This window comes from Plectropomus leopardus, chromosome 1, assembly GCF_026936395.1.
Source record: "Plectropomus leopardus strain MGB_pleo_1.0 chromosome 1, ASM2693639v1, whole genome shotgun sequence".
Lineage (NCBI taxonomy): Eukaryota > Metazoa > Chordata > Actinopteri > Perciformes > Serranidae > Plectropomus > Plectropomus leopardus.
In genome coordinates, this window is record NC_142176.1 from 11,693,758 (window position 1) to 11,721,744 (window position 27,987).

Here is a 27,987-nt window from a genome sequence, read left to right on the forward strand (position 1 = left end):
TGATGCCAAGCATGTAGTTCAAAACATCACCTTTGTTGCAATGAAGTCAAGTACTGTAGTTATGGGAGCATAGGCTGGTGTGTTTTTCTTCACTGAATTTGAAAATGGAAACACACAGATATTGGAAGGGAGGGAGAATGCCGGCCTAAATAGCCAGCCAATGGCAAGCTTACAGACACAGTCTACACCTGGTAAGTGAGACTAGTCCAAAAGTCAACCGTCACCTCGAACCATTCATGTCAACCCTGAAAAGTGCATCTATGGTGTAAACAGAATATCTCTTCGCTCTGGGAGAAAACCGGCAAAGTGTTTGTCAGAGTCATAACCCTGCACATCACAGAAAACAACTAATCCATAAAAGTACTTGAGACCACCACACAAAACCTTCATTTAATACAAATACTTTATTGACAATGTGTGTATGGCATACTTTCTGATGGAATTGCTAAATCATGAGAACATAAACCAGGTTTGTCTTATTTTTACAGTTTATATTTGCAAAATGACGCTGAGAGACTGTAATGCATATATAGAATCAAAAGTGCATATTCTTGTTCCTTTTTATTTTGTCCATATACACATTACACTATACATAAATAATTGCATTGTAAAAATGACTCAAGTATTTACATGTATAATATATTTTATATAATATATAAATTTTATATTAAATCTAGGTAGATTACAATTAGGATACTGGGGCAGGAAAGCTCATGTGAGTCTCTGTGTTTGTGTGCTATCTGTGGTTGTTAAGTAACACCTCCAGCCAGCACGGACAGGAAGTGATGAACTGTCTGGAGTAGCAGGGGCCCCATCCTTTAGCAAAACTGATGCGAACACTGTGGGGGTCCCAGGGCCCCTCCTGGCACTCAGGCTTCACGCCGTGCTCCGTCATCCAGCTCGAGCACTCATAGTCAAACACCTTGAGGGAGAAGCCTGGCATCACCCTCTTTACACTCAGCCCTCGAGCCCTGGGTGGGTCCAGAGTGGGCGAGTGGACAAACACCGGGTGCTGGCTGCGGTTGTACATCCACACTCCGTCCGGCTCACGGCTCAGCACAATGCCGTAGCCGATTTTACTGCGTATCTGTTGCACACTGCTGCTGCTGCTGTTCCCTCCACTTCCATGGCTGGGGTGTCCATGAAGACCCGATGTGCCGTGGCTGCCCGGGTCGTCACGGCGGCTGTGGTAGGCATTGGCGTGGAGCTGGCCCAAGCAGAGGCCCGTGCCCTGAGGTAGGTCATAGAAGATGTTGAGCGAGGGCTCGTAGGCTGGATATAGGCGACCCACGCGTGTGCGCTGCTCCCAGTAGGCAACACTGCACCAGTGAGAGCGATGTCCGCCGAAAGTCGAGGAGCCGAGGGAGGTACCAGTGTCTGAGGGAGAGAGGAGAGACGGAAGAATTAATATTGGAGGCAAAGAGTGCATGTGTGAAGATGAGTGTTCACGCAGCCAGAATGTGACCTAACCCACTTAATGATCCTATTCATGCTCATCAATACTGAGACTAACAAGACCATCCCTCATCTTCACCCTGAGACAGAACACACGCATCCCTCAAACCAATGACATGTTTTAAGTCAAAACAGCAGCAAGTTGTAGAAGGATATTGTTTCAACTTTCCACCCAAAAATATTATATATTCCAAAAATATTTTCTTTTACTGCTTGAGCAAAATTCATGCGACCTTGAACCTGTGAGTGACAAAATAAAGGAAAAACCTGCATTAGATGTATTGACTCATACAGAAGCAATCCCTCTCATTCGTCATTAACGACACACTAGAAATGTGTAGTTACGTTTTTTATTTGCAGGAACTTCTGGATGAAAACGGGCTGAACGTGCACTGACCGATTAAAGGAAAACAAAAAAAGACAACTTGACTTAAAGAATCTGAGGAGTCCTCAACTAATGAATCAAATCAGCTCTAGTGATTTAAGACATTTTGAGCAATTCAAATTAAATCAACTTGACTTGAAACAACATTTCCATACTCATCAAATCCCTCAGTGACCCCTTATACTCTATATGGAAGCATCTGCATTCACTACATTTCTTCACTCACTTGTTTTTCCTTTGATTTGTCACTGGTCTGAATATTCTGAAAAGGTGCTTAAACTGCCAACACTTAACAGCCCACTTCCTCCTCTGACATCCCTCATCTTCTCCCTCAGAAACACTCCTTCAGGTCCAGAGTTAAAGAGTAGCAGCAAAGAGGGGAGCAGGGGGGCGGGAAGCATTCAGCTCTCTGTCAACCTAGCGCATGCCCGTGAACCCTTGACCCCCCAGCCCTCATGCTATCAGCTCACATTAACTCCCACACAGAGTGATGCCATTATTTTGCTCCAGAGACTCTATTGACATAGAGGATTTAAAGACCCATGTGCCTTTGGCCCCATTCCTTTCATATTCCCGCAAGCACCCCCTCTTCATCCACCAGGGGCCAGAATGGCTGCGGCCCTTCTCCCATTAACAAGCTGCTTTTGGGTGAAACCAGGACCGAGATTAGGCTAGGTGTGTTATGTTTGCACAGCGGCCATTTTTGTTTCGGGGAGGGGGGTGGTAGAAGAGGCGGTGGTAGTGCGCAGAGCTGAGAGGAGGAGGAGATGTGTGTGAGTGTTTGTACGCAAATACAAGCGCAGACACACACTAGATGATGAGATAGGGCCTCACACATGCACAAGTACACACACAAATTGGAACTTCTGATCCAAACAGTACGACTACATCACAAACACACACGCACACACACACAAACACACACACAAAATTGCACTTCTCATCTGAGGCCCACGTGTGTCATTAGTGAATTCCAGGCTGGCAACTCCTGCGGTCTGGAGTTTTTACAGCTCTCCAATAAGAGAGCAGGCTGCTCAGCTCGCAGGATCTCTCTCTTTCTCTCGCTCTATCTCTTTCTGACTCTCTCTCACACACACACATACACACACACACTTTTACAAGCCATGCTCTTCCCTGTAATAAGGCAACACAAACATGTCTGGGGAAACACAGGGAGACTTTATGAGCTCACGATCAAATTAATTCCCAAAGAAGACATAAAACAAACTGGGACTTTTTAGGGTTTTTTAGACATAGTACACTTTAATTTCCAGCTTATAATGAATGATGCTGGAGAGAGTATAGTATTAAATCCTGGCTTTTAAGTTTCAAATGAAATTTGAACTCTATAGTGACCTAAATTGATTCAGTTTTTCTGCACCACATATCTGAAAGAATTCCTGCTTTATGTGTATTATTCTTTCATTTATTCTTTTTAAATCCTATATATACATCTTTTTTTATTGTTTTGTATTCTTTTATGTCTCATTTAATGCCTTTTATGTCTTTTTTAAAGCACTTAATTTTTTTGTTGCTTGAAGGTCTAGTGTGTAGGATGTAGAGGGACATATTAGCAGAAATGGAATATGTTTTAATAAATATGTTTGTATAATATTTGGTGTAAAAGCACCTAAAATTAAGAATTGTTGTGTTTTCTTTATCTTAGAATGAGCTGTTTATAGCTACATAGAAAGCAGGTCCTCATTTACGGAGATTGCCATGTTGCACCGCCATGTTCCTACAGTAGCCCAGGATGGTTCTTGACAGGGCCATTAAAGTTTATCGTATTGGCAACCATAGTAAGCAATCGCCTATGCAAAGAGAGCATCAGAAAAACACTTTTTTTTTTTTAACATGAAACTGCTTTTTTTCTGTGTTTTTACCATATTAAATCTGCTGGTCCATTTGTTTTTGGAAGAGACATCTGTGGATAATTTGGCCTTTGGTAATCAGAGAAAAAAAGTATACCAAACTCCTTGTATGATTGTTTTTCAGAGGAGAAGACCTCTACAGACATTTCGGCTTGTGGTAAAAACCTCCAGAACAATGAACACTGAAGAAATTCCCACCAGGAGAAGTTTTTCTGGTTGCAATCTGCAATTCTAATGACGAGATGCAACTAAATCCTCCGTAAACCTTACACAGTGTTCCTTTAAGTTACTATTCTATATATGTATATTTACAGTATATATATATCATATTATTTTGCTTGCTGAGTCATTTGCTTATTTATTTGTAATTTACTTGTTAACCGTATTGCATTTATATTTGATTTCAATTACTGTTACATTCTTAACTTACATTATTTATATTTCTTTGTTTCCCGCCATGTTTAATTGACCACAATACAGTGAATAACTTCTCAAAGGGCATCAATGGATACAAAAAGAAAGTTTAAAAAATAATCAAAAAGTGTTGGTACTGATCTGCTGTGAAGTCAAAACCACTCAATCATGATTTCCACCAGTGTTTGACAGCGCGAGTGGTACAGCATGTCATGTTTAATGTTTCTGGCACAGTCCTTAGTGTCATCATACTCAGCCTGGCTATCATCCAACTAAAAGGTATAATGAGCTTGTGTGAGAATGTCGAGGGAGGAGGGAAGAGGGGGCGACCGAACTTTTTCAATGGAATTTTAAAAGACGGGTTCAGACTGGAGGTTATCAGCATGTTTATGTTCGAGGGGAGGAAGTGAAGAAAAAAAAAACGTGTGTTAGTGTGTGACTGCGTGAACCTGCGTGCCTACATCTGTATGTGAGGGCTGGCAGCAATTACAGCGTCCTGCAAGCATTTACACCAACCACCATTTAACAGCTCTGTTTACCAATTAGATAAGTAGCCTTTGTTATTTCATTTCAAAATCACTGTCTCTTAGTGCCAATCTCATGGAAACGCCCTGGTGCACTTTACGGTTTTTATCCAAAGCCTGAACAAAGGTGGGAATAAAAGTGAAATATAAAACAAATTACTTGCTGTAATTAAATCACAATAATCCACAAGTTAAATGTATGGACTTGTTTTGTTTTTCAGACTGATAAAAAGCAGTGGCAATCTGAGTTCAGGGGTCAGACAGGCAGTTTCCTGCCAGCTTCCCAGCAGACTGACGAACCTGGACTTCAAACAATGACAACAACACTCATCTTTCCTATTTTTTCCTCCTCCAATCACAAGTCTGTAGATATTACAAGAATATTTAAGACGTTTTTTGAAATACCAGCATTCTCCTTCTTGCTGAAAGTTTAATGAGGAGTTTGACACCTCCCAACTCTGTAAGATAAACATGAAACTACAGCCAGCAGACAGTCAGCTTAGCTTAGCGTAAAGACTGGAAACACTGAGAAACAGCTAGTGTTGTTCAAAATCTGCCTCACAACTCTTCAAAAGCTCACTAATTAACATGTTACATCTCATTTGTTTAATTTATACAAATAAAGACGTGTAGAAACAATTTCTGGTTTTATGGGGGTTAGGTGCCAAATTATTTGTTGCCGTGGAGTCTCCGCTTGTTGTGTGACAACCTTACTATGACGACAGAGCTCCAGGACGTCACTTCTTACTCATTTATTTCTTACACAATGTCATAATGTCATCTTTACGCTCAAAAATGACCACATAGATTGTTATACAACAAGATTATTATGACTTATACTTATGTTTATTGTTGGGCAACGACCTCTTGTGGCCGCAGTAGGAGCAAGAAGGGAGGTCAGGTGGCAGTATAGTCGGTATAAAGACACAAAAACCTGACGTATCTTCATGTAATAGTTCGTATGACAAATGACAAATGAAAAATTTGACGTTACATACATGATGTATTATTACGTAGGTAAGGTTTAGGGAAAGAAGGGTTAGGGGTCAGTGGTTAGGGTTAGTTGGCTTACATGGAATATATACAAATTGTAGTGCATATCTTTTCGGAGGTACAAACAAGGCATGATAACAGCCTGAAAGAGGAGGTCAAGGCGGATGAATGGGTCAAACAAACAAAGGACTTTCACACACGGGACCGTTGTCTGTGTCTTGTGTCAAACTAAAAGTCAGTTCTGAGTTATTTTGACTAAGTCAGTCACGTCACGTGATGTGGCTTAATCTTACATAGTGAACTTATGTACGTAAGTTAAATTACATAACAAAAGAAACCTAATTTAATCCAACCATGACCTTTTCCTAAACCTAAACAAGCACTTTTGATGCTAATGCGACCCTTTCATAACGTTAACCACGTGTTTAAAACTGTGACTGTTTAAGGTCATATACAACTTATTCTGTCATTTATGTATAGACATGTCGATCTCCTGTCACCAAAAGAGTGCTAATTTAGGAAACACAAAAGAGCAATGCAGTGGTATGGGTTGGAGGACTCGTTGAACTTTTTTTGACTGCTTTGGTTTTTGTACAAATATAACAAACAAGATACAGCCATAATAAAGATGGATGACATGACAGCTCCCCAAAAGTAAAGCCAAGAAATATTGACTGCCCCCTGGTGGCTGGCTGCAGTATACACCTCACCCCCTGTTTCAGTGTTGATTTTTCTGATAAATTTGGTTTTACTTAATTATTTGATGCTATAAAAAGGGGGTTGGAAATTATGATTGACAGCTATGTGTGCCAAACAGTGTGGCTGCAATTGGTTTGACGACATGACAGAGACTGTACAGACTCTGGCTCCAAATTACATCACCTGTGCAAGATAGTGCTGGCTTTCACTGGGGTGTTTTGGCATCATTCTTGTTCAGTGGGAAAAAGTGGAGAAGAGTTTTCCATCTTTATATACCCTTACTAGATAAAACAAGTTAATTATTGAGTTTTAGAGGTGCTACATGGATTTTTATCTTTGGCTACAAGCTAACTGTTTCCCCTTGTTTTGATGCTAAGCTAACCAGATACTTGTAACTTCATCCTCTAAGTCACAGTTAGAAAACAAAAAACTATATTTGCCCAAATGTCAAACTATTTTCAAGCAGTTTAAACTGTCTCCTACTACTTTAAACTCCGTCTCTTTTCCTCTCTGCCTCCAGTCTGAGCAGCGGAGGCTTCCTCCTGCTAACCTGCACAGAGAGGAAGAAAGTTTGGGGGGAGAAAAAAGGGAAGTAGAGGAGTAAAAAAAAAAAGAGAGAGACTGGGTGAAAGAGGGAGCGGGAAAATGAGAGGGAGAGAGCGAGAGAGAGAACCTGCCAAGCATAACCAGCATCCACGGAAAAAATGAAGAGAGAGAAAGAGACTGTGAGAAAGAGAGGGAGGGAGGGAGACCCTCGTCTTTCATCTAGTGCCAAGGATTAGATTCCCCTCCAGTTATTAGACTCTTCCACTGTGCTGAAAGAAGTGGGTGGGTTGGGGAGAGGGAGAGCGAGGACGGGGGGAGCGTAGGGGGGGACAGAGGGACGAGAGGGGAGGATAGAATTCAGCTACTGACCGCTGTCAGCCGCCGCTAAGATGCTTTGTTTTGGTTCAGCTTCCTCACATTTCCTCCCAATGCTCTAAAAAAGTAGAAATAAAATAAAATAACGGGGGTAAAAAAGAAAACACCCCTCCCTGGCTACAAATGGTAGGTTCTGTGTTGTTTGAGACAACTATCATTACAGGGCAACTTCAATCCAGCAAGCCACATTTAAGCTGGCGTCTCGACTATCTCTGCCATCAGAGGGCTGCGTTATCGCCAGACATTCACAGTCCAACACAACGGGGCTCCCAAACACATACAAACACACATTCTTGCACACACACAGCACACACACACGCCTTCCTTCTCCCTCTTTTTCCATTGTAAAGTGGATCTTATGATGTAGCCTGCTGCAGCGTGCAACTAAACATCTTTATCTGCCGCCTCTGCACAAGAAATGCAATCCATTATTTCATACAAACAGACGACTGCATTCCTTGAACCTGCAGGTCAACGGAGTCACAGGAAAGTAGCTGTGTGTCCCTGTAAAATTCCTAGGAAGACGTGTTTGGAGGCAGTTTAGAAAGCTCCTCCAAGAGGAAGAGAGAAAGTAACCAGTTTCCTGCATTTCTGCTGCAACTTCAAAGTGCCAGACAAGTTAAGCCAAGGAATGTCTCAGGTTTTTGAATACATCATTGCATCCTGGACAACCACTGCTGTCATGTCTTATATCATCCACAAAGACACCAAGTTCATGTTATCTCTGTGGACGTAAAAAAAAAAACAGGGAATCCAAACTTTTGTTTTGCTCCAGTCATATGATTATAGTTGAAGAAATTCTCCTAACTACGAACATTTTTGAAAATAAAAGGTGGTTTCAGTTGATGTCAAGTCTAGATTATATGCTTAAATAATTATCCACCATTGTCGTCCTCTCAAGTTTCTTACAGGTATCATGGTGCTCAAACTACAGATTGTACTTCTGCATTCTTGTTTGCCATTTGTTTGTTTACTATGGACACAAAGGGTATAGAGGCGGTTTGTTCATACTCAGAACAAACTCAGATCAAACAGTAAAACTAAGCAGCGCTGATCAAAAACAAACCAAAACTTTGTTACTGCATTGCCTATTTTTGAGTTAGTCTTTAAAAACATATTTTAGTGCACTGTTTGGCTGTAATACAAGAAATTATGAACAGGAAGTGGGCACCATACTGTTTTGTTAAAACGGGGACTGAGAAAACTGAGGTAAAGCTGTAACACTAAGCAGCGCGGACCAAATTGAAACCAAGATTCTGTTACTGCGTTGCCTGTTTCTCACCTAAAATGTTTTCAAAAACATATTTTAGCTTACTGTTCAACTGTAATTCGAGGTCAGTGGTGCCAGCCAGTCGCCATATCGTTTTCTGTGTTAAAAACATACAAGCTCACGTTACATTATCCACCTTCATGAGCATTTATTGGTCCAGTGTGGTGCAGTGCATTCTGGTAGTTGTAGGTTTTCTACCTCTTGAGCAAAAGCAAATGCCACAGCCCTTTACTTCTGTTTTCTCTGGTCATGCAACACCAGTTTGTCTTTCCACTGCATTGACAGTCTATTTTTATGAAAAGACCATCTTTCAAGCAGTGAAATACTTCTTGAAGAGATATACAAGTAACGTGTCACATTATCAACCCTTTACTCTACATACTGATGGTGTTTCTATATCAAATTAAGGCATAAACATCATATAAATCTAAAAACGCATGGATATTATCCCATCTAACGTGCTTTACTTAAGACTTTACATTGCCACCCTCATAAATATGTCTGCAACATACTTAAAATATCTCAAATATCAACAGCACACAGAGAATGTAAGAAATTAATCAGGTAACCGTGGACCTATTGTTCATGGTTCAGTTTCTGTAAATTCAGATTGAGGAAAATGTACTAAAACAGTGTATCACTTTACATCCAATCATTCAACCTGCTCTTGTAGGACATGCACAAAGGCACATATTCATCACTGGTGTTCAGCTGTTTTGGGGTTCAGCAGCAGTAACAGCTATCATTGATGCTGTCTCCTTTGCCATTGGATAATTATTCTGCAGATAAATGCAAGAATAACACAAGTTGCTGTGGCACAAGAAGTGCTGTAAAATGTACCTTTAAAATTTAAGATGCACGATTCAGTGAGAGACGATGACCAACAACAATGCAGTTTAAGGATTGTCCATATTATTAATCCCATCAGACAGCTAGCTACCTCACAACAGAGCTTTGTTGGCTTGATGAGCAGCTAAAATAACCATTTTCGGTTGGTATGCCTACTTCTTTGGTTTCTAAAGGTGCACAAATGATCTTGAAGCTGAATTAATCTGAGTAAAACAGAATAGTGACTGTGTGTTTTTGTAAATTATCTAATGTTTACTTCCTTGTAGCAGGTTTAGTTTCACTGCAACATTTGCAACAGTTTTTAGTGCAGCTTAACCAACCTAGCAGAAGGTGGGTGGGACTGAATCCTAAATTATACTTCTCGAGTACATTAAGGTGTCACAGCAGCTACAGTATATAGTGATTTATCTCTCCTCTTGCATATCCTCCTGCGCTGTTGCACCACTGTTGAAGGAGACTGCTTGATCGATTGCAGTGCATTCCTGCTATTCCTGAAGCAATCACATTCATTCATACACGGAGGTGAAAACAATCACATCAAAGTCAAACTATGCATGGTAATGGCTTTGCTGGATGAGTATGAGGTAATCTGTTGACCATTTTTGATAAGGAGTACATTTCTTCCGTCTGCTCCCTTGCTATCATCAGTTCATGTGGTGAGTGTATTGCTTATGTAGCCCCTATACATGTGGTTACATTTTTCAAGAGTTACCTGTGGACTCACTAAAGGCACATATACAGCTGCCACCACACTGCGACATAAATTAGCCTCAGTTACGACACTTCACTGCCTCAAGAAGAAAGACGGCATGTTATTGTTTCAAGAATAACTGGTCTTCAGTTTTGCACAAGTAATTTAAAGAAAGATGATTTTAACCTGAACAGAGCAACACAAGCCGACGCAGAGAAGCAGAGCTCTGCAGTTGACAAGCCTCCCCTCCCAACACATTCCTGGACAGGCCCTCTTCCTCGACACTTCCTCCCCCTGCTCAGCCAGTCACAGGGGTCAAGTTGACAAGTCTCTCATTGAGCCTCACGTGGTCTCACTATATGGCCCTCACAACATCATTACACACATTTATTGGTGGAATAAATCCATTTGTTTCACTATTAAAAGTTAATTATGAAACTAAACTAACAAACTTAATTTGGGAGAAATATCTGAATGTGAATCTCATATAGAAAAACAAGACTATGGGCTAACAATACAAGACACAAACACTACAAATACCTCACACAGTCAGCGGGTGACACGAGGACAGTGAGACCTGCAATAATTTAGTAGACCTCTCTTATAAATTGTGAAGAATAGAATAGAGACTATTCTTCTCCAAAATAGGTTGGTTTTATGAGCAGAAATTATGCGCCATTTTTACGATTTGTGTTAGGCGGCGACACTGGAGCTGACCAATTAAAGAGGTCAAACAAACACAGGACTTTCATCCAGGAGACCAGCGTTTGTGTCCACTGAGACACCAAAAGTCAACGTTCAGTTATTTGACTAAGGGATATATTGTATATCACGTTACAGTACTTCAGGAACAAGTGTACCTATTTTAAGCCAAACTACGGTCTATGTAGCTTTGGAGCAACTGCGACTGTTTCACAACATTAATCACGTGTTTAAAACAGGGACTGTTAGCGGTCATACAAGTTATTCTGTCATCTACTGGTTGGGCGCTAATGTAGGAATTGCTACTGTTGGTGGTATTTAGAGGAAGGACCATATGGCCTGCGTGGGCATATGGTTTGGAGGACTTGTTGGTATTTGCGAAAGCACATTACCCACATTTTCCATACATTAAATCTGCTTTAGTTTGTGAACATTAGGAATATACATTCAGAATATACAAAGAAACATTTGCATTCATTAGTAGTTGGGTTTTGTCTACCTGATAAATTTAAGTCCAATTTTCAGTCTTTGTTTAGCTCTGGTTTAGTCTTCAGCTGGTCCTGCGAAAAACTCCTGGCTCTTAAGCTGCTAAATGTTCCATTGTGTTCTCTAGCTAATTGCTAACTGTGCCTGTCTGTCATTTAGTGCAGGCAGCGTGCAGTGTGTTTATTTGCAGAAAAACAGCTACCTGGCCCAGCTGGAAACGATGCTATGAGAGTGAACCAAAAAAGTAAAGTTGTGGACAGTAAAACCTAAACAATGAGCTGAAAGACTCTGTAGAATGGAGGGGAACTGAGGAGTCGGCTGATCTGCGGGCTCAGTGCTACTAGCCCTTATAACATGCATATTTGATCAATTTTTAAAAGAGAAATTAATTAGATGCAGCTTTATCCATTACAGTATGTATTTAAGAACATGTGCAGGCCTACACATTGCAGAAAATTATTGCTTTGAACAGATATTTTGTGTTTAAAGCCCTCTCTCAATGATTGTTTTTTTTTAATATGGCATTGAAAGTTACATTGATCTCGACCTTTGAATCCATCCACTCCACCAAGTTTGAGCTAACTGATTCATCTGACACTGTGACATTAAACATGAGTTTCTCATTTTTAATTAAAAAATGACCAATGAGCGCTGCAGGGGGCTTTTGCCGTTATGTGGTGTGATAACAACAATGTTAGGCACGAGCTAAGTTAGACAGTGCTTCTCCCCTATCTTAAATACTGCCAAAAACAGGTTTGACTCTCTGGATATGCATCAGTGTCAACTTGAAATGACATTCAATTCAGGCTAATACATTAGTGATTGGTTAGGGAAAATCGAATCCCCCTCTTCCATGGAAATCAGTAGCATTTTTAAGTGAGAGTGGTCCAAGAATCACATGACAAACAGGATTATTTGCTTCTGTTGAGTTAATCACATATACTTAGCCACTGAAACTCCTTCAAATCAGTAAAAGATGGATCATTTTAATAAAATACCGACAACTCAGGACATAATTTCCGTATAAACAAGATCATTTTTGCCCAAAACATGAATCTACCTCCTAGCCATCTAGTGTTCAGCTATAACAAGACAGCTACTGCAGATTATACATCTTAGCTTTGCAGTTTCTTTGATAAATTCAGAGCAAGAGAGGTAACATTTAACTTCTTTTTAGCTGTTAAATTAAAAGATTTCAACTTCACTGAAAAGTAGCAAACACTTATAGTAGTTGGCAGTTTTAAAGAAAGAACTGAAGAATGATCAGTGGTTACTGACAGCTCTGTGAGTGAAAGATGAGTGTCTGCATATATAAACATATATTTGGGCTTACATTTCTCATTTAACTGGGATAGTGAAGTTTAAATACAGTACTGTAGATGTTTGTCTTTCAGTGTGGTTTTCAGTATCATGGGTGAACGCTTGACACACACACACAAACACACACACACACACACACACACACACACACACAAACTGTTGTCACTAACAACAGGCAGCCTGAAAACTCTGAAAATGTTGCTTCCCTCAAACACACTTTGGTCTTAACTCAGCGTTTCACTAAGAGCTCACAGCACAGGCGACAGTTTCCTACATTTCGTAGAGTCAGAGAGCCTGTCGACATCTGCAAAGAATCTTTAGGTTCAGCAGCATGGCAGGATTCCATTAAAAGCCAAATTGCGGGTTGGCAAAAACTCTGAGGGAACAACGGAAAGCCACAGCCAGTCCTGTAATTTAAACCTTATTTTAAATTGTGATGGCCTGACAACATGGACTGAAAGAGAGGGGGCGAGAATACAAGTCACAAAGACAGAGAGGAAGACAAGAGAGTAAAAAATGTGTGCACAACAAACAGTAGAGGCTGCAAGAACAAAAGCAGAATTAACACTAAGACAAAGAGCAGTAAAAGTCGGCTAAAAAGACATGAGAGTTAAGATGGGGGATAGCAAAAAAATGCACAGCTAATTAGAACATTATTGTGATTCTAACAATAAAATCTTAATAAATGTGATAATAAGGATTGTTTCTGTTTGTTTCACATTAAAATGTCTGCACACTGAACACAGAGACAGAATGCACGAAGGCCCAAAATCAGACACAGAAATCCCTAAAAATAAAATGTTAAAAAATGGGAAATAAAATAAAGACATTTGTGGTTTTGGTTCTTTCTTTAGTTCCATGTTGGATGAAGCGCCATAATATCGGATGTCCTTTCATGCTCAACCTCAGATAACCTCAATAGCACACATATTTTTGAAGTATGCCTATTAAATGTATCTGTGCATCAACAAAAAAAAACATTAATATATATCTTAGCTGAACGTCTTATCAGTATTAAAGCCTTCAAGGTGACAAAACTCCAGCAGCTCTGAGTTTATAGCTTGTTGATCCGAGCGATAAATACAGATAATAAAAACAAGAAAGTGATTACGTCTGTTAGCTCTTGTTTCTTGTGCATGTGTTGTCAAACAGAGTAAACTTGTTTTTAAGTCAGGTTTAAGCAAAACGAGGAGACAGTCTTCAGACTTCTGATACAAGAAAACCAAGTTTGTGTGTTTAAATGTAAACGTAACTGTAAAAGTATATCAACCCCTCCAGGATATTGCGATCACAACAATTTACAGAAATTCATCCAATCCCAGTGAATTCTGCATGATACTTTTCTGCAGATTTGACCAATCATAATGAGTTTGGCCAACCACAGCAGTGACAGGTAAAAGTCGGGGTGAACTGTTTTACAACTCATGCACTTCTGTGATGGAACTACATCAATTGACGAATACTTTTCTATTGCAAAACACACCTGGAGAATGGCTGAAACACGCTGACAACAGACAAGACAAATCAGCATGACAGAGGCTGTTGTAACAGATCACATGCTGAAAGAATCAGAGTGAGTTAGATTAAATGTGCATGGCTAGTGGTAATGTTAGTATATCAATCAAAACTCAAAACAAACTGCCATTCATTTTTAATGAATTATACAAAAAAATGCAGCTATTTTTTTTTGCCATTTTTACTTACTTCCACAATTTCATTACAATTAAACATTCATTGCAAGTTTTTAAGAAAAGCTGCTGTGAAATAAGGCATTTTAAGGCAACTGCAAAGTCTTGTGGGGACTAATATATCAGTATGTGATTCCTTAACTCTTATATTGGTAGGTATGTTTGTCTTCTCTTTTGGTGGGGAACATAAGAATGTCAATGTAATAAAAGAAGACTCGCACACAGAGAGATTCAGACTTAAGTCTGAATTTCGAGTATTTCTATTTTACATGTTGTAGGGCTGCACAGACAGTGAAAAAAATGTGCAAATGTGCACAGAGTGCAAAACGTGCAAACATTTCAGACCATGTTGGACTTCTTGGACAATGATTCTGCACTGCGGAAAGTCCAACATGGAGTGAAACTTTTGCACTTTTTGCACTCTGTGCACATCGTTTTTACTGTCTATACAGGCCAGGCCTTTTTTTGTTTTGTTCTGCGTGCAAGTATTTTTTGCTACATATTAACTCTCACATTGATTTAGTTTTCAACTAGCCTATATACTACCACAGCATAATATAATTCCTGATATTCAGTCATGGCTTTTGGTTTTGGTGTGCCACCCATAAAACCTTCAGTGGCCCCTTCTGGCCATCCTTATGAAAACATTTCTGGGGGCACCATTGGCCAAATACATGAACATGAACATTTTCTCATTATGAAATTACAAATATTTCCGAAAAAGCATTAGCTTTTATACATTAGTTGTATATAAGCATAATTTTTATGAGATAGGGGTTTAACTCTTTGAAACCTGAGCAAATTGGCTTGATTTCTTAAAAAAAAACATTAGAAGAAGGCAATAAGCAACTTATGAAGAAACGACTCATTCTTCTTTGTTTAAAGGACAAGATGATTATCTAAATAATTAATCAAAAAAAAAGAAAACAACCAAACAAGGAAATGACCTTGTTGAGAGTGTTTAGAAATAAAACATAATAATAATAATAATAATAATGTAAAGTCTTTTTAAGTATATACTGCAAATATATACATTTTTAGACTTTCTACCATAGCTTAAAAAAAAAAAAAATGTCCAGATCTACTAATTTCCTGCAATTTGCGGAGCAATTCCTGCCAAGTTACTTTTTCCCCACATTTTCAAAACAAATCATACCAATTTGCTCAGGTTTAAATTCTCCAATACAGAATGCAGCCCAAAAGTGATGTCAATCCAGGTTTCAAAGGGTTAATACCAGAGTTAAAAATTTTGGCATTCAGCCTAAAATTTGTAAAAGGTTCAAAATCCAACTAAAGGACTAAAAAAAATGAGCAGATTGACATAAAAGAGCTGTGAGTGAGTTGCGCCCTGCGTCCTCAGCTGTGTGCCCTGCTTGTGTTGAGAAAAAGAGCCGTGATGGAAAATATTTGAGGAAATGGCAAATGGTTAATGGGCCAGCACTTGATGTTGAATTCCATAGTCTAATGTGTCTCAGTGAGGCATAAGAGCAAGTGTTGTACGCGTGCCAGCAAACAGGCTGGAGGTTCAGGTCACTGAGAGGACCCGTCCAGACCGAGACGGATAGATTCTCACTGGATGCAGCATAAAGTGGGTGTTTACTGTTTTTCTTTGCACTATTTTTACATCTCAAGACTTTAACTTACTATTGAAATGACTCTGCTTGTCTCTCATTCAACATTCATTCTTCTGTGATGCAAATCTTTACTTGAGAGCCTCTGTAGATGATTTACAAAACCGTGTCCAACCGTGTCAACCTGGATTGAACTGGAAAGCTTCGCACTTTCTGAGCTGCGCTCACTAAAACAGCACGCACCAGTCAAACTCTTAAAACTGTCCTCCAAGCGTCCAAGAATGTCGGCTCAGCTCTGTGTTTCTTAAGTATTAACGGCGATATGTTCAAACATGTATCAGATGTCACTCTCCAGAGTCAGACCCCCTTATCCTCCTCCCACCTCTTTCACTCCGAGACCCTTCTCCCCCTCACCTTCCCAATTTCCCAACATTCCTGGGCCGTGCCCCATCAGTCAAAGGGCCAATTCATGGGGTTAATGCTGCAGCGAGTGCAGACAGGGCTTTGAGACAGGATGTTTGGCTGATACCTTGCTCTGCTTAAGCAAACAAGCCACCAAAATATGATTACTGAGGGCAGAGAGGGAGCAGTCTTCTTGTCTTACTTCAGTGCATCCAGGCCACACTAATGTCCACTAAGTATCATTGCTTTACTTGTTTCCACATGTTCAAAAGCCAGAGCCTAATGACAACAAGGTGGATAAAAGCTTGACATGAACAATGATGTCATATGAAGTAAAAAACTGACAAGGAAACTACCAACTCCTTTGGCATTGTCCATAAAAACTCTCAATCCTGAAAAAAGGGGGGGCTATATGACAATTCTTTCAAAAAAATAACTACTGCACGGTGAAACGCTGCTGAAAACAAGACTAAAAGTCAACAGTCATGCCAGCAACGCTATGACGCTTTCTGTAATGCTCATTACAGACAATAAAACAAAAACAGAGAGACAGAGAGTTTGTTTTTCTTAGGTCCATAACAAAAATGTTACATTTGGCCTGAGAGTGTGCCAGAGGAAGGCTTTAACAAAGGTACAGTCAGCATTTTATGACACTGTGTGTCACATTTACGTCATATTAAAATAGACTTTCTAATAAAAGTCAGACTCAACTTTATTGCATGGACTGCAAATATGAACTGTTAGAGCTATTTGTTGGTGGATAAGTAGTTTTCTACACATAAGTACGGTTGTTTTGATTATTCTAGATGTAAATATCATTCAGGTTACTAATCTCTAATCTCTCTAATCTCTAATCTCCATCCACAGTAAAAACGCCCTAAAACACATATCACATGACCATTTAGGTTAACTGCATACGCAAGTCGATGTAAACAGGAAGGATCGCTCGGGTGGTCGCCTCAATTGAAGACAGATCTACAGACGGTGAGCAGCAATGGAAACGAGCAAGACAGTAAGCAGAGACAACAAGGTCAGCAACGCCTGTAATTTGTTATCCAAATAACGCCTAGATACATACAGGCTCATGTAGCGTGTTTTCATCTGGAAATGGTCACATGACTTGGGTGTGATCAATCAGAGAAAGACATGTCATGGCTTATAACACCCAATCAGAAAGCGAACAGGGGTGTCTGCATTAGCATTTCCAAACTCCTCTGTTTCTGTCTGTTCATAGCAAAACACAGAGTAGGGCAGAGTTTTCAAAAGTAAAACACAGACCCAGCGTCTCCAAACCGCTCTGTTTTAGGGCCGCTAAGAAGCCGGATTAGTGAGGACGCCAGGCTGAAACATGGCAATATTGATGCATCTTAAATTTAAAACGGAGTAATGTAGATGTAGCCTAAAAGAAAAGTCACCAAACTCATTAGACTCACAAATGTCAGTGCCATTTTCAGTAACCAAAACCAAACAAACAGGAATGCCAATACAGCCACACTGTTTTTGTTATGTCAAAACGTAATCATGATTTTAGGTTTATGTTGACAAATTCAAGGGGCGGCAGAAAATAGTGCAGATAGTTCAAATAATGTAAAGAAATGCGACACAAGCTTTGTTAAATACGATATACAGCAAACACGTAGCTTCTGTTACACATCATACAAGAATGTAAAAGAAAAAAAAGCAGAACTTTGCCTTCCTAACAGCTAATTGTGTGATTGGTGCATGTCTGCTTATGTGTGTGTGCGCGTGTGTGTGTGTGTGTGTGTGTGTGTGTGTGTGTGTGTGTGTGTGTGTTTGTCCTGATAGGACCCCTATGTGAGCACTCTGAGACGATCTTATCACTGAGTCAGACAGAAATTCCTCTCTTTCTCCCCCCCGTCACACTCTCTCTCACACACACACACACACACACACACACACACACACACACACTGAGAATAAGCAGCTGAATGACACGTTTTGTTGGAGTCACAGAGGGAAAGAGTAGATATAAGCCTACTAAACTTCCAGTAGACATTTCCCTTTTCAAAGCATTTCTGTTTGCTGCGGTTTAAAGGGAACGTTAACTGATCGAATGATAAAAGAGGCCGGGGCAAAGGTATGTATGGACCACACCCCGCCGCAGCCTTTTTCCCCTTAAAGCTCGGGTACATAGCTGCTTTAAAAGGAATCAAAAAGATGCTGAAGTGCCGGAGCACATGTTCAATGCTTGTGTTTGTTCTAAAGAAAACATCACAGGCTTTGGGTGAGGATCACCTGCACAAAAAAAGATTCATTTACACTCTTGAAAGATCTAGCCAACATCAAGGGGTTTTTGTTAAAGCTACATTCAATTCTTTGATACAAGCTTCATGTTCGGCTTATTTCCTGTTATTATACCAGCTGTAGTCGCATAACCTGTCAAGACAAAAGCTACATGCAGATTTCTTGGCGACGTCTGTTTAGTCTCTTTCCTATTCGTGCTCTTGGCCTGAGCTCCAGTGCTCGGCTCCAGCGTTCTGGTGTGGGGGGCAGGGGATCAGAGACCACACACACACGCACACCTAAACACACCACATTGTGAAAGAAAACTGATCTATTTCCACTCATTTCGCCAGGCAGACAATAGGAGGTATCCTCTCTCACGACTCAAAATCACCTATAAACCTGACTCTCGTTTGACTCGTGACCTTGACTCAACAGACAAACAGATCTTTGAACATTACTTCCAAAAACAACACTCTTATCCATGTAAATAAACTTAAAAATACTGAAGTTAGACAGATTTGCTTCATGTTTCAAAAGTGTGTGCTGTTGTAGTAGAAAGTGCGTTATTATTCGTATTAAAAATGCATGTTGATTATTAATCCCAACCCTCTAGTCAACACAAAAAACACTCTAAACATGGCAGTTTAGCTATCATTGTGGACACCAAGGTCAGGTTTTTGTAACTTGGGTTGGGAGATATTTACGTTCTGCAATTAAAAACTTACAAATGGCGGGTACTTTTTAAGCTCATTTCTACACTCAGTGTATTCAATTTGACATTGAGTTTTAGACCAATAACACTAAAAATAAAGTGCATTTCAGCGTTTATCCCCCAGAATGTTTTCCTGACAGTATGGAGAGGGTTTTCAAACAGCATTTACACCTTAATGAGGAGAAATTAACCCTTTAAAACCTGAGCAAATTGGCTTGATTTCTTACAAAAATATGGAAAGAAGGTAATGCGCAACTTAACAAGAAATGACCCAAAAAATAGTATGAAACTGGTAAAAATTACTTGAAATAAGCAAAAAAAAACCCAAAAAAAAACACAAAGAACAACAAAAAAGAAAAAAACAGGAAATTACCCAAAAAAGTGCTAAAATAACATAATACAAAAAATATATATTTTAAAAATTATAATAAATAATGTTAATATATATTTTACTGTAACCCTATTTAAAGTACAAAGTCAATATAAATATTGTTTAAAAATAGTTTTCTTGATATTTTCCCCTAGTTATTTGTCCTAATGATTCTCCCGCTCTGATTTTTGAAGTGAATTTTCAGGTCATTTTTTTTTTTAAATATTTGACAGAAATATTAGAATTTTCAATCAGTTTTTTTCAGGTCATTTCATTTTGTTTGTTTGTTTGTTTTTCTTAATTTTTGTTTGTGTGTTTTTGCTCATTTTCAGGTAATTTTCTTGTTTTCTTGTTCTTCTTGTTTACTGATTTTGTTCTGGGTCTTTTCTTCTTTGCTCATTGCCTTCTCTCTATGTTTTTGAAAGAAATGTTGTTAATTTGCCTAGGTTTCAAAAGGTTTAACATCAACTTTAACAAAACTTTCTGAACAAACAAATAAACCTCAAGAAAGTTTCACTGGGTTGCTGCAGATATTTCAGACAGGTCTGTCATGCTGTGACTACACTACACAGACTTCATAGGTGCACATTCACCCTTCAACGCCATCCAAAAGCGAACCCGGGGAGGCTTGATCGAGTGGGTTTGTGGGTTTCTTCTAATGCTACAAGGACCTCTCCACCCGACCCCAGCACGTAAACAAATAAAGCTCCAGTTTCATCATCTAGAGGGGGCTGTTTCCTGTCTAAACGCAGCCCTCAGCCCCCCCTCTTTCCACATATACACGCACACAAAACTCTACACCTCCGCCTCATCAGAGCCGCTCGGCTCCCCCGCCCCCAAAATGCCAGCCTCTTTCCACTGCTCAATTGCCGAGAGGAATGGAGGGATTTGAGGGAAGAAAGAGGGAAAGAGGGGGATGGGTGCGTCGAGAGGCAAAGGGGATTGGGAGTATGCACGGGGATCTTATTGCAGCTTCATCCCAGTGAAATATTTTGCTGTGGAGAAAGCGCAGGGAGAGAGAGACAGACGGGGAAAGAGAGACAGAAAGGCTACACTGCTGTGGCATCTAGATAGTGAGAGACCCCAGACCCCCACAGAGCCCCCCATGCCGCTCTGACAATAGAAGCTTTATGCAGTGGAGTTTTTGCTTGTCTTAACAGACTTTGAAAATAGGAAGCAAAGCACAACATCATAACACCAGTAAATGCAATTTAGCCTTTTGTGTAAACAGTCAGAGAGGATGCATGCTACGTGTGTTCACGCACACACTCCAAAACTTTTTCCATTTGTGCTTCCAAACCTATTTGTGGGAAAAGTCTTCGGGAATGCAAAAGAACTTTCAACATCAACAATACCGAAACAAACATCTGCGCAGTCTGTTCCTCTGCAGCAGTAATGTGAGGTACTCACCTGTGTAGTCTCTTGGCGTAATGTGAGGCGGACTGGAGGAGAGGGGGGGCACAGTTTCAGTGTAAGACAGAGATGAGTCTGATGTAGGTAGAAAAAGCACAAACAGAAAGTCGAAGAGTGAGATCTAGATTATTAGTCCATTTTTGGAGATGAATTTGTTATTTAAGTCATTTATGATGCAAAAAGGCTAAACGTTCTCTGGTTATAGCTTCGTAAATCTGACGAGCTGCTTTTGTTTTTTAAGTTTCATAATATTATAACAGGGCTGCACTTGAGGGGAAACAAGGGAAAGCTTTCAGGGGCCCAGTCGATAGGGGGGCCCATGTACGACTGCATTAGTAATGTTCATACTGAATATAAGCAATAACAACCACAATATATTGAACCACAATATTCACCATTACCTATTAACCCTTTGAAAACTGGATTGATATCAGTTTTCTCACCAGTGTTCAGACACTTCTTTTTTTTTTAAGATTATTTTTCGGGCATTTTTGCCTTTAATCGTGAAGTGTCAAAGGGGGAGAAAGACAGAGAGGGCGACATGCAGCAACGGGTCGTGGCCAGAATCGAACCCTCTGTACATGGGCACCCGCTGTATCCACTGAGCCACCAGGCGCCCCCGTTCAGACACTTTTTACAACCATTTAAACCTTTGGAAACCTGATCAGATTGTTTTTTTCTTTCAAAAGCATGGGGTTAAAAGGAAACAACCAACTGGGCAAGAAATGTCCCACAAATTGCAAGAAATTAGCAAAAGAGAGAAGAAAATTACCTAAAAAACCATGTCATTTACTTTTTCAGGAAAATTTTTTGCAGATTTTTGGGTCACATCTTAAGTAGCTTGTTGCCTCCTCCCATGTTTTTGAGAGAAATCAGACTCATTTGCTCGGGGTTGAAAGGGTTAAACAAGAATCCAACATTAAATTTATTGTTGCTTCAGTAAAATGTGGCTTGTTTCATAATGATAAATCCCTCTCCTAAAAACGGTATGAGTTTTTTTTTGGATGCAACCGTCGCAAAAAACAAGGGTGGCCAGCCACATGACCTGTGAAATTTACTGATTTAAACTAGCAAAGAGGAAGAAAGAACACACACGCTTTAGTATAAGTAAAGCAGATTTGGGGGGTCTCATTTACGGACTTTTCTGTCCATCCTGATTGTAGATATTTTTTGAGTTTTTGGATGATTGGTAAGAAAAAGAAATATTCGAAGACCACCTTGTAAACTTTCAAATTTCATGACATTTTAAAGAATGAATAATGAAAATAAGCATTGTTTACAATATTAATACAGTCCCTCAAACTATGGAGCAGACGGCCTGCTTGCACATACAGACTCCCTCCTGTTATGAACTGTAGATGTCAGGGTCAAAACAGGAAAAAACACAAGCAGCTTTTCAACAATTATCTGTGTTTCCAGTCTGAAAATATAACGGTGATGAAACTCTGTGTCATTTACTGATTTGCAAAGTGGTCGCCATTTTTCCAAACTCACCCAGTGGCTTGTGTTCATCTGAACGGGACAGAGAGTACGGAGGAGGAGGCGACTCTGGAAATACAACAAAAGTTGAAGTTAAACACTGTTTGGCCTTAAATTATCAACAGAGAGAAAGAACTGATCATGCCTCACAGAGCACAAGCTGCTGCATGAAACAATCACAAAGTTGTAAAAACTGTGGATTTTACATTGTCAAATGCTTAAAATTTGCACACCAGATATTCAACGTATTGTGTCACAAATGTACACGAACAGTAGATTGAAAACAGATAACTTTGTCTTCTGTCTAGTGTTGTAATGATACTCGAATTTTTAACTTCAATACAATACCTTGAAATATATCAATATTAGAAACCGTTTTTGATTCAACAGGGAAAACTTGACACCGAGCACATTCAAGTTAGAATTTTTATTTTTTAATAAATATAACAAGGCTTTAACGTGACAACTATATGACTTTTCTAGGTTAGCTGCAGAGAATGACTGCAGTAGACATTAACAATAGGAGAGAGCAAGAAAGTGCAGCTGGTGTTGGTATATCGATAATATCGAAAATTAGTACCGAAACAATCCAAAAACTGTTGATTTGACAGTGTGAGATGCTTACAATTTGTGTAGCTAGTTGATATTCTATGTATTGTGTCGTGAAGAACAGCACATTGCAAACAAATAACTGTCTTCTGTCCCAAACTAAAAAAATATAATCCACCATAAAAAAAGGTTTCAAACACGACTCCAGTTTCTGAAAATCATCTATCCAGAAGAACATTTTAATAAAATCTGAAGTCTTTAAATCATCATACAATGAACAATAAATTGACTTAATGCTGACTCCTATAATTCATATATCAAACATATTATTTCCTCTTCAGATGGATCATAAGACCCAAATGTTTCTGTAGTTAATGGTAATGTAGAGCAGGGATTGTTCAACTAATCAATTAAACGTTACCACCCTCACTCGTCTGTGCCAGAAATACTGGTTGGTTAAACTTATTCATGAAATCATCATTATCTTATTAAAGGTTTAAATTTCTAAAGAATGCTGTTTACAATAAATGTTACTTATGTAAAAACAAAAGTAACTTCTATTCTCTATTTTCTCCAACAGTGTGCAGTGTTCATAACACATGGTGCAAAGTGCAACACATTTCAGCAGCACTTAAGGCATGGTTTGAGTAGAAAATGTGATTAGCAATTTCAAAGGGCTCCTTAATCCTTAAAACCTTGCACAGATTTTCTTGATTTCTTTCAAAAACATGGGAAGAAGGCAATGAGCAACTTAAGATGGAATAACCAAATTAGGAAAAAGTACAAGAAAATGACCTGAAATTCGTAAAAAAGCTAACAAAAAAAAGCTGGAAAAAAAATACATGGAAAAAAAAGCCTAAAAATGATTAATTAATTAACAATAATTCTGTAAAATAATTTTAAATATTAATCATGATCATCATAAATATAGTTATCTGGAAACTTTCCCAAGCTTTTTTTTAACATGTTTCTGAATATAATTTCTTGCATTTTACAAGATATTTCTTGCCAAGTTGCTCAGTGCTTTTCCCCCCATGTTTTGGAAATAATTGCTCAGAGTTCAAAGGTTTGAATACTTATGCAAGACATCTGAATGCAGCACAATATACAGTAAGTGACATTTTTTTGGACAATGTATAACCTTATAAATTAAACTGTGCGTAATTCTGACTGTTACAGTTTTCTTACTTGTAGACTTGTTGACTAGTTTAAACTTAACCTAAAGAAATAAATCTAGGAACATCCCTTATGCAAAGAGTATGTACCCAAATGTAAGTGTAGCCTCTATGCAAGTTGTTTTCTCATGAGATAATACATTCATCATTCAGGTTTTCACCTTGAATCAACAGACTATCTTCCCCTTTGCACATATTTAAAGACCAGTTTGCACCTATTGCCCATCTATTAATTAACATATGTAGTCTTCCTTTGGAATTTCTAATATGTATAATTCAACAGATCCAGTCTGAACCTGAAAGTTTGTCATCCGAAACACCGTATGTTTTTGTTTAAAGAGAGCTGCATTTGATTGTCAAAGTGTTTGACTCTTCAGTTTATAAAAAGTACAGCTTTTTCATTCTTAGAACAGCTATACTGCACATATTTGCTAGGTTGTAGTATTTTTGATATTATCTTCGAGGTTTTATGTTATGTACACATTAAACATACAATAAACACATTAAGAGGAATAAAATATAAGAATGATAATAAAAATAAGAGAAAGTACTTCAACACTCAAGAACTTAAGTATAAATTAGTAAAAAATACAATAGAAATATGGTAGAGATACTTTATACAGCACCAAAACATAGAAAATATGCGCAATGTAGCTGTTTCAGAATAAGACAACTGTACAGTTTTGTGCTAAAATGTGCAAAAATACGCAAAATTATACATGCTCATTAAGTTTCAGTAAAGACATTTGATGACTTTTGTGTGAAAGCAGCTCTATAAACTGTTACCAGTACTGCTGCTGCTGCTGCTGGGACAGTCCCTTCAGTCCAAAGTGGACATGGGTTTGTGGCTGCGGCCCCTTTAAGAGCAGAGCCAGTAATTGCCGGAGTCCTCAGTCAGTCAGATACCCAGCGAGTCAGTCTGGCGCCAGCACTATGCAAACTGTATATTATCGGCACTCCTTCACCTAAATAACAAGAGGAGGACCTCCTTGTCAGAGAAAAAAAGAGCCTAAGTGCAACTTGAGAGCGACCTTCAGTTGGATGATGTGGGAAGCAGCAGAGTTTTTGCGCAGATTTAAATAAATGTGTAATGTGTTTGGAATGTCGAGAGGAAATCAAAGTAATGGTTGAACAGAGTAAAAGCTGAAGTTATGAAAATGTTATAAGAACTGCAGGCAGGCAGGAAACATAAAGAGGTGCATTAGTGATATTTTTCTATGGAGTTTCAGTGCTGCATTTATTTGCTTTTGCATTAATTGCAAATGTAAGAAAAAATAAATAATGGGTGCTTTTTAATCGTGGTTGTGACGTTGTTCGACACTTTGATCAACAATAACAACATTCAACTCTCATTAATTTCATGCTATCTTGTCATCAATCTTTATGCTGTATAAAATCCAATTTCAATGATGACGCACTTCACTTTCATGAGACTGAGTCTCTTCAGGGCCCACCACCTGAGTTTGGGCCCCATGAAGATGACTAAATGTGGTGTTTAACCCTTAAAACCTCAGCAAACTTGCTTGATTTATGTCAAAACCATGGAAAGAAGGCAAATTTGCAAGAAATTAGTAAAAAGTTAAGAAAAAAATAACTGATGTTATTAAAAAAAAAATGATAAAAGAACAAAAACAGGAAATGACCTGAAAAAGTGGTAAAATAAAAAACCCCACATAAATTTAAATAAAATTAATATTTTCCCCATCAACCCTAATTGTAAACATATAATTATGCTAATTAGAAACGTTGTTTTCTTATCATCAAATTCTGATTATCTTTCTCCATTGGTTATTAAATAATTTTTTTAATGATTTTTTTAAAGCTAATTTTCTTGTCACCTTCTACTTAATTTTATTTATTTATTTATTTTTGCATTTTGCAGGAAACTTAATGCCAAGTTGCTGATTACCCCCATGTTTTTGGAGAGAATCAAACAAATTTTCTCACACTTCAATGGTTTAAATGCTTGTAAAAGGTGTCTGAAAGCAGCACAAGAAAACCGATGTCGATCCAGGTTTAAATATAGAAAAGTAATGTACATCAAGGGTTGCATTGGTGCTAATAGACTCTGTCTCCATATGCATTTCTCTGTCTGTTGTGTTGCAGATGAAGTTTCAGCACTTGGGCCTTCTTGAAGATCAATTATCCTAGGATTAATGTGGTGTTAACAGGGCATAATGACAGGAATATTTACTGCTATCTCCAGATATTACTCATAAATTTGATAATTTCTAAGTTTGAAGGCCTGTTTGAGAGGAAAGGGGCCCTTTAACCCTCCCCACCCCACCCCTCTAATGTTTATGTCCTTACCTGGCCCACATAAGCGGCTGTAGTGATAGGGGTTGCAGCACACCTTTGCGCCATCCCCTGCTCCAAAGCTCTGGCACTGGCACAGCGCTTTGAGCCGTGCCGAGAGCTGCAGGTCGCTCCAGCGGTACATCTTACACAGGAGATACTGTGGAGAGATGAGCTGAGCCCCGAGCCGCAGCTCAGTACACGGCACCATCACGCACTCGCTGGGTATCCCTCCTCTGGTCTCCACAGCCTTCACCAAAGTATCCAGAGATCTCTCCTTGAGTCTTTTCAAAAACGCATGAGCAGTGCTCGCGAGTTCCTCCTCCAGCCCCGCATGCCTCGGTGCGCACTGACAAGAGCCTCCTCCGTCTTTCCTCGGGGCCCAATAAGGGCTCCGAGGTCTCAGATCCCATTCTCCAAACAAACAACACGTCACCGTCCTACTGTCGCCCTCCTGTCCTCTCCGGGAGCCTCTGCGCTCCGGGACGCACATGGCACCCCGGTCATCGTCAGGCTGCTCCTCTTCCTCCCTCTCCGCGCTCTCCGTCAGGTCTCCAGCCTCCCCTGTGAGTCCCGGAGCCGGGTCAGTGTGTGTCACCGACCGCTGCTCGTGTCTGTGAAGCTTCCCTGCGTGTCGTCCTCCCTCACCTCGCCGGCTTCCATCGCTCTCGGTGACCAGACGGCTTCTCCAGAGTCGCCGTACAAGACCTGAGCGTTTCGACTTGAACATACGACAACCTAGACAGTTTTGGATGCGTCCTGTCGGTCCCGTCCGGGACTCGGGAGATGCCACATCGATTTACACTCGTCGCGCAAAACCGGGGGTTTGTGCACGGTGCGCACAACATGCGCAGCCGGTGGTCACCGTTTTCTGGCTCTCGAGCACCATTAGAAAGCGATATTCAATCATGCGTCGCGTTAAACATCACCAAACGTCTGCAGAGGGAGAAGGCTACACACAGTCACTGCTCAGTGACCTGCTGTCGCCAACTCAATTAAGCCACAACTTTTGCCAGCTCTCTCACAAAGCCCTCAACTCTCCAACACTCTGGAGATCCCGCACACAAAACACAAACCATAGCGAGTCCAGTCCAGGAGCGAGACCAGTTTACAAAAAGAGCATCAGAAACATTAATCCACAACTTTTCCACACTTTCTCCTTGAGCTCCGTGAACCCCTTGAACCGTAAAATCCTTCCTTCACCCCGGAATAAATCCTCACAACGCTGAAATCCCGGTGATTTGTGTCGGCGTGGTGGGAGCAGTGATCCCGCTGCAGAGTCCCGGTGAGAAGCAGAGATGGTCGGGGACTCCGGTGCCAAACTCCGGGACGGATTCCGTGCTGAGAAGTTGTTTTAAAGAGAGCTGGAATTACTCTACTCTCCACTCCCCTGCAACTCCTTTACGGACGCACACACACACAAACACACACAGCCACACGCACACACGCTCCTGCACACACACTCGAGCCAAACCACACGGAATAAAACCGGGTTTGTGTGACTGG

At 39.8% G+C, this 27,987-nt stretch overlaps 1 protein-coding gene across 1 annotated transcript; it reads right to left on the reverse strand.

The window, feature by feature from the left end:
* Window positions 1–385: 385 nt before the first annotated feature.
* Window positions 386–27,978, reverse strand: LOC121947018 (SMAD family member 6-like). The gene is made up of 4 exons (XM_042491886.2): window positions 26,497–27,978; window positions 22,478–22,531; window positions 20,981–21,058; window positions 386–1,377 (listed from the first exon to the last, which is right to left on the reverse strand). Exons 1-4 carry the CDS (start codon window positions 27,209–27,211, stop codon window positions 737–739), a joined length of 1,488 nt encoding a protein of 495 aa, XP_042347820.2. The 5' UTR covers window positions 27,212–27,978; the 3' UTR covers window positions 386–736.
* Between the last annotated feature and the right edge of the window lie 9 nt (window positions 27,979–27,987).

Bases quoted from the DNA above. Each gene is read 5' to 3' on its own strand.
- LOC121947018 (XM_042491886.2), bottom strand. From the start codon at position 27,211: ATGTTCAAGTCGAAACGCTCAGGTCTTGTACGGCGACTCTGGAGAAGC. The intron at 22,532-26,496 runs GTAAGGACATAA...TTGTATTTCCAG, and splicing joins CAGCCGCTTATGTGGGCCAG to AGTCGCCTCCTCCTCCGTAC. The intron at 1,378-20,980 runs GTGAGTACCTCA...TCTCTCCCTCAG, and splicing joins TACGCCAAGAGACTACACAG to ACACTGGTACCTCCCTCGGC.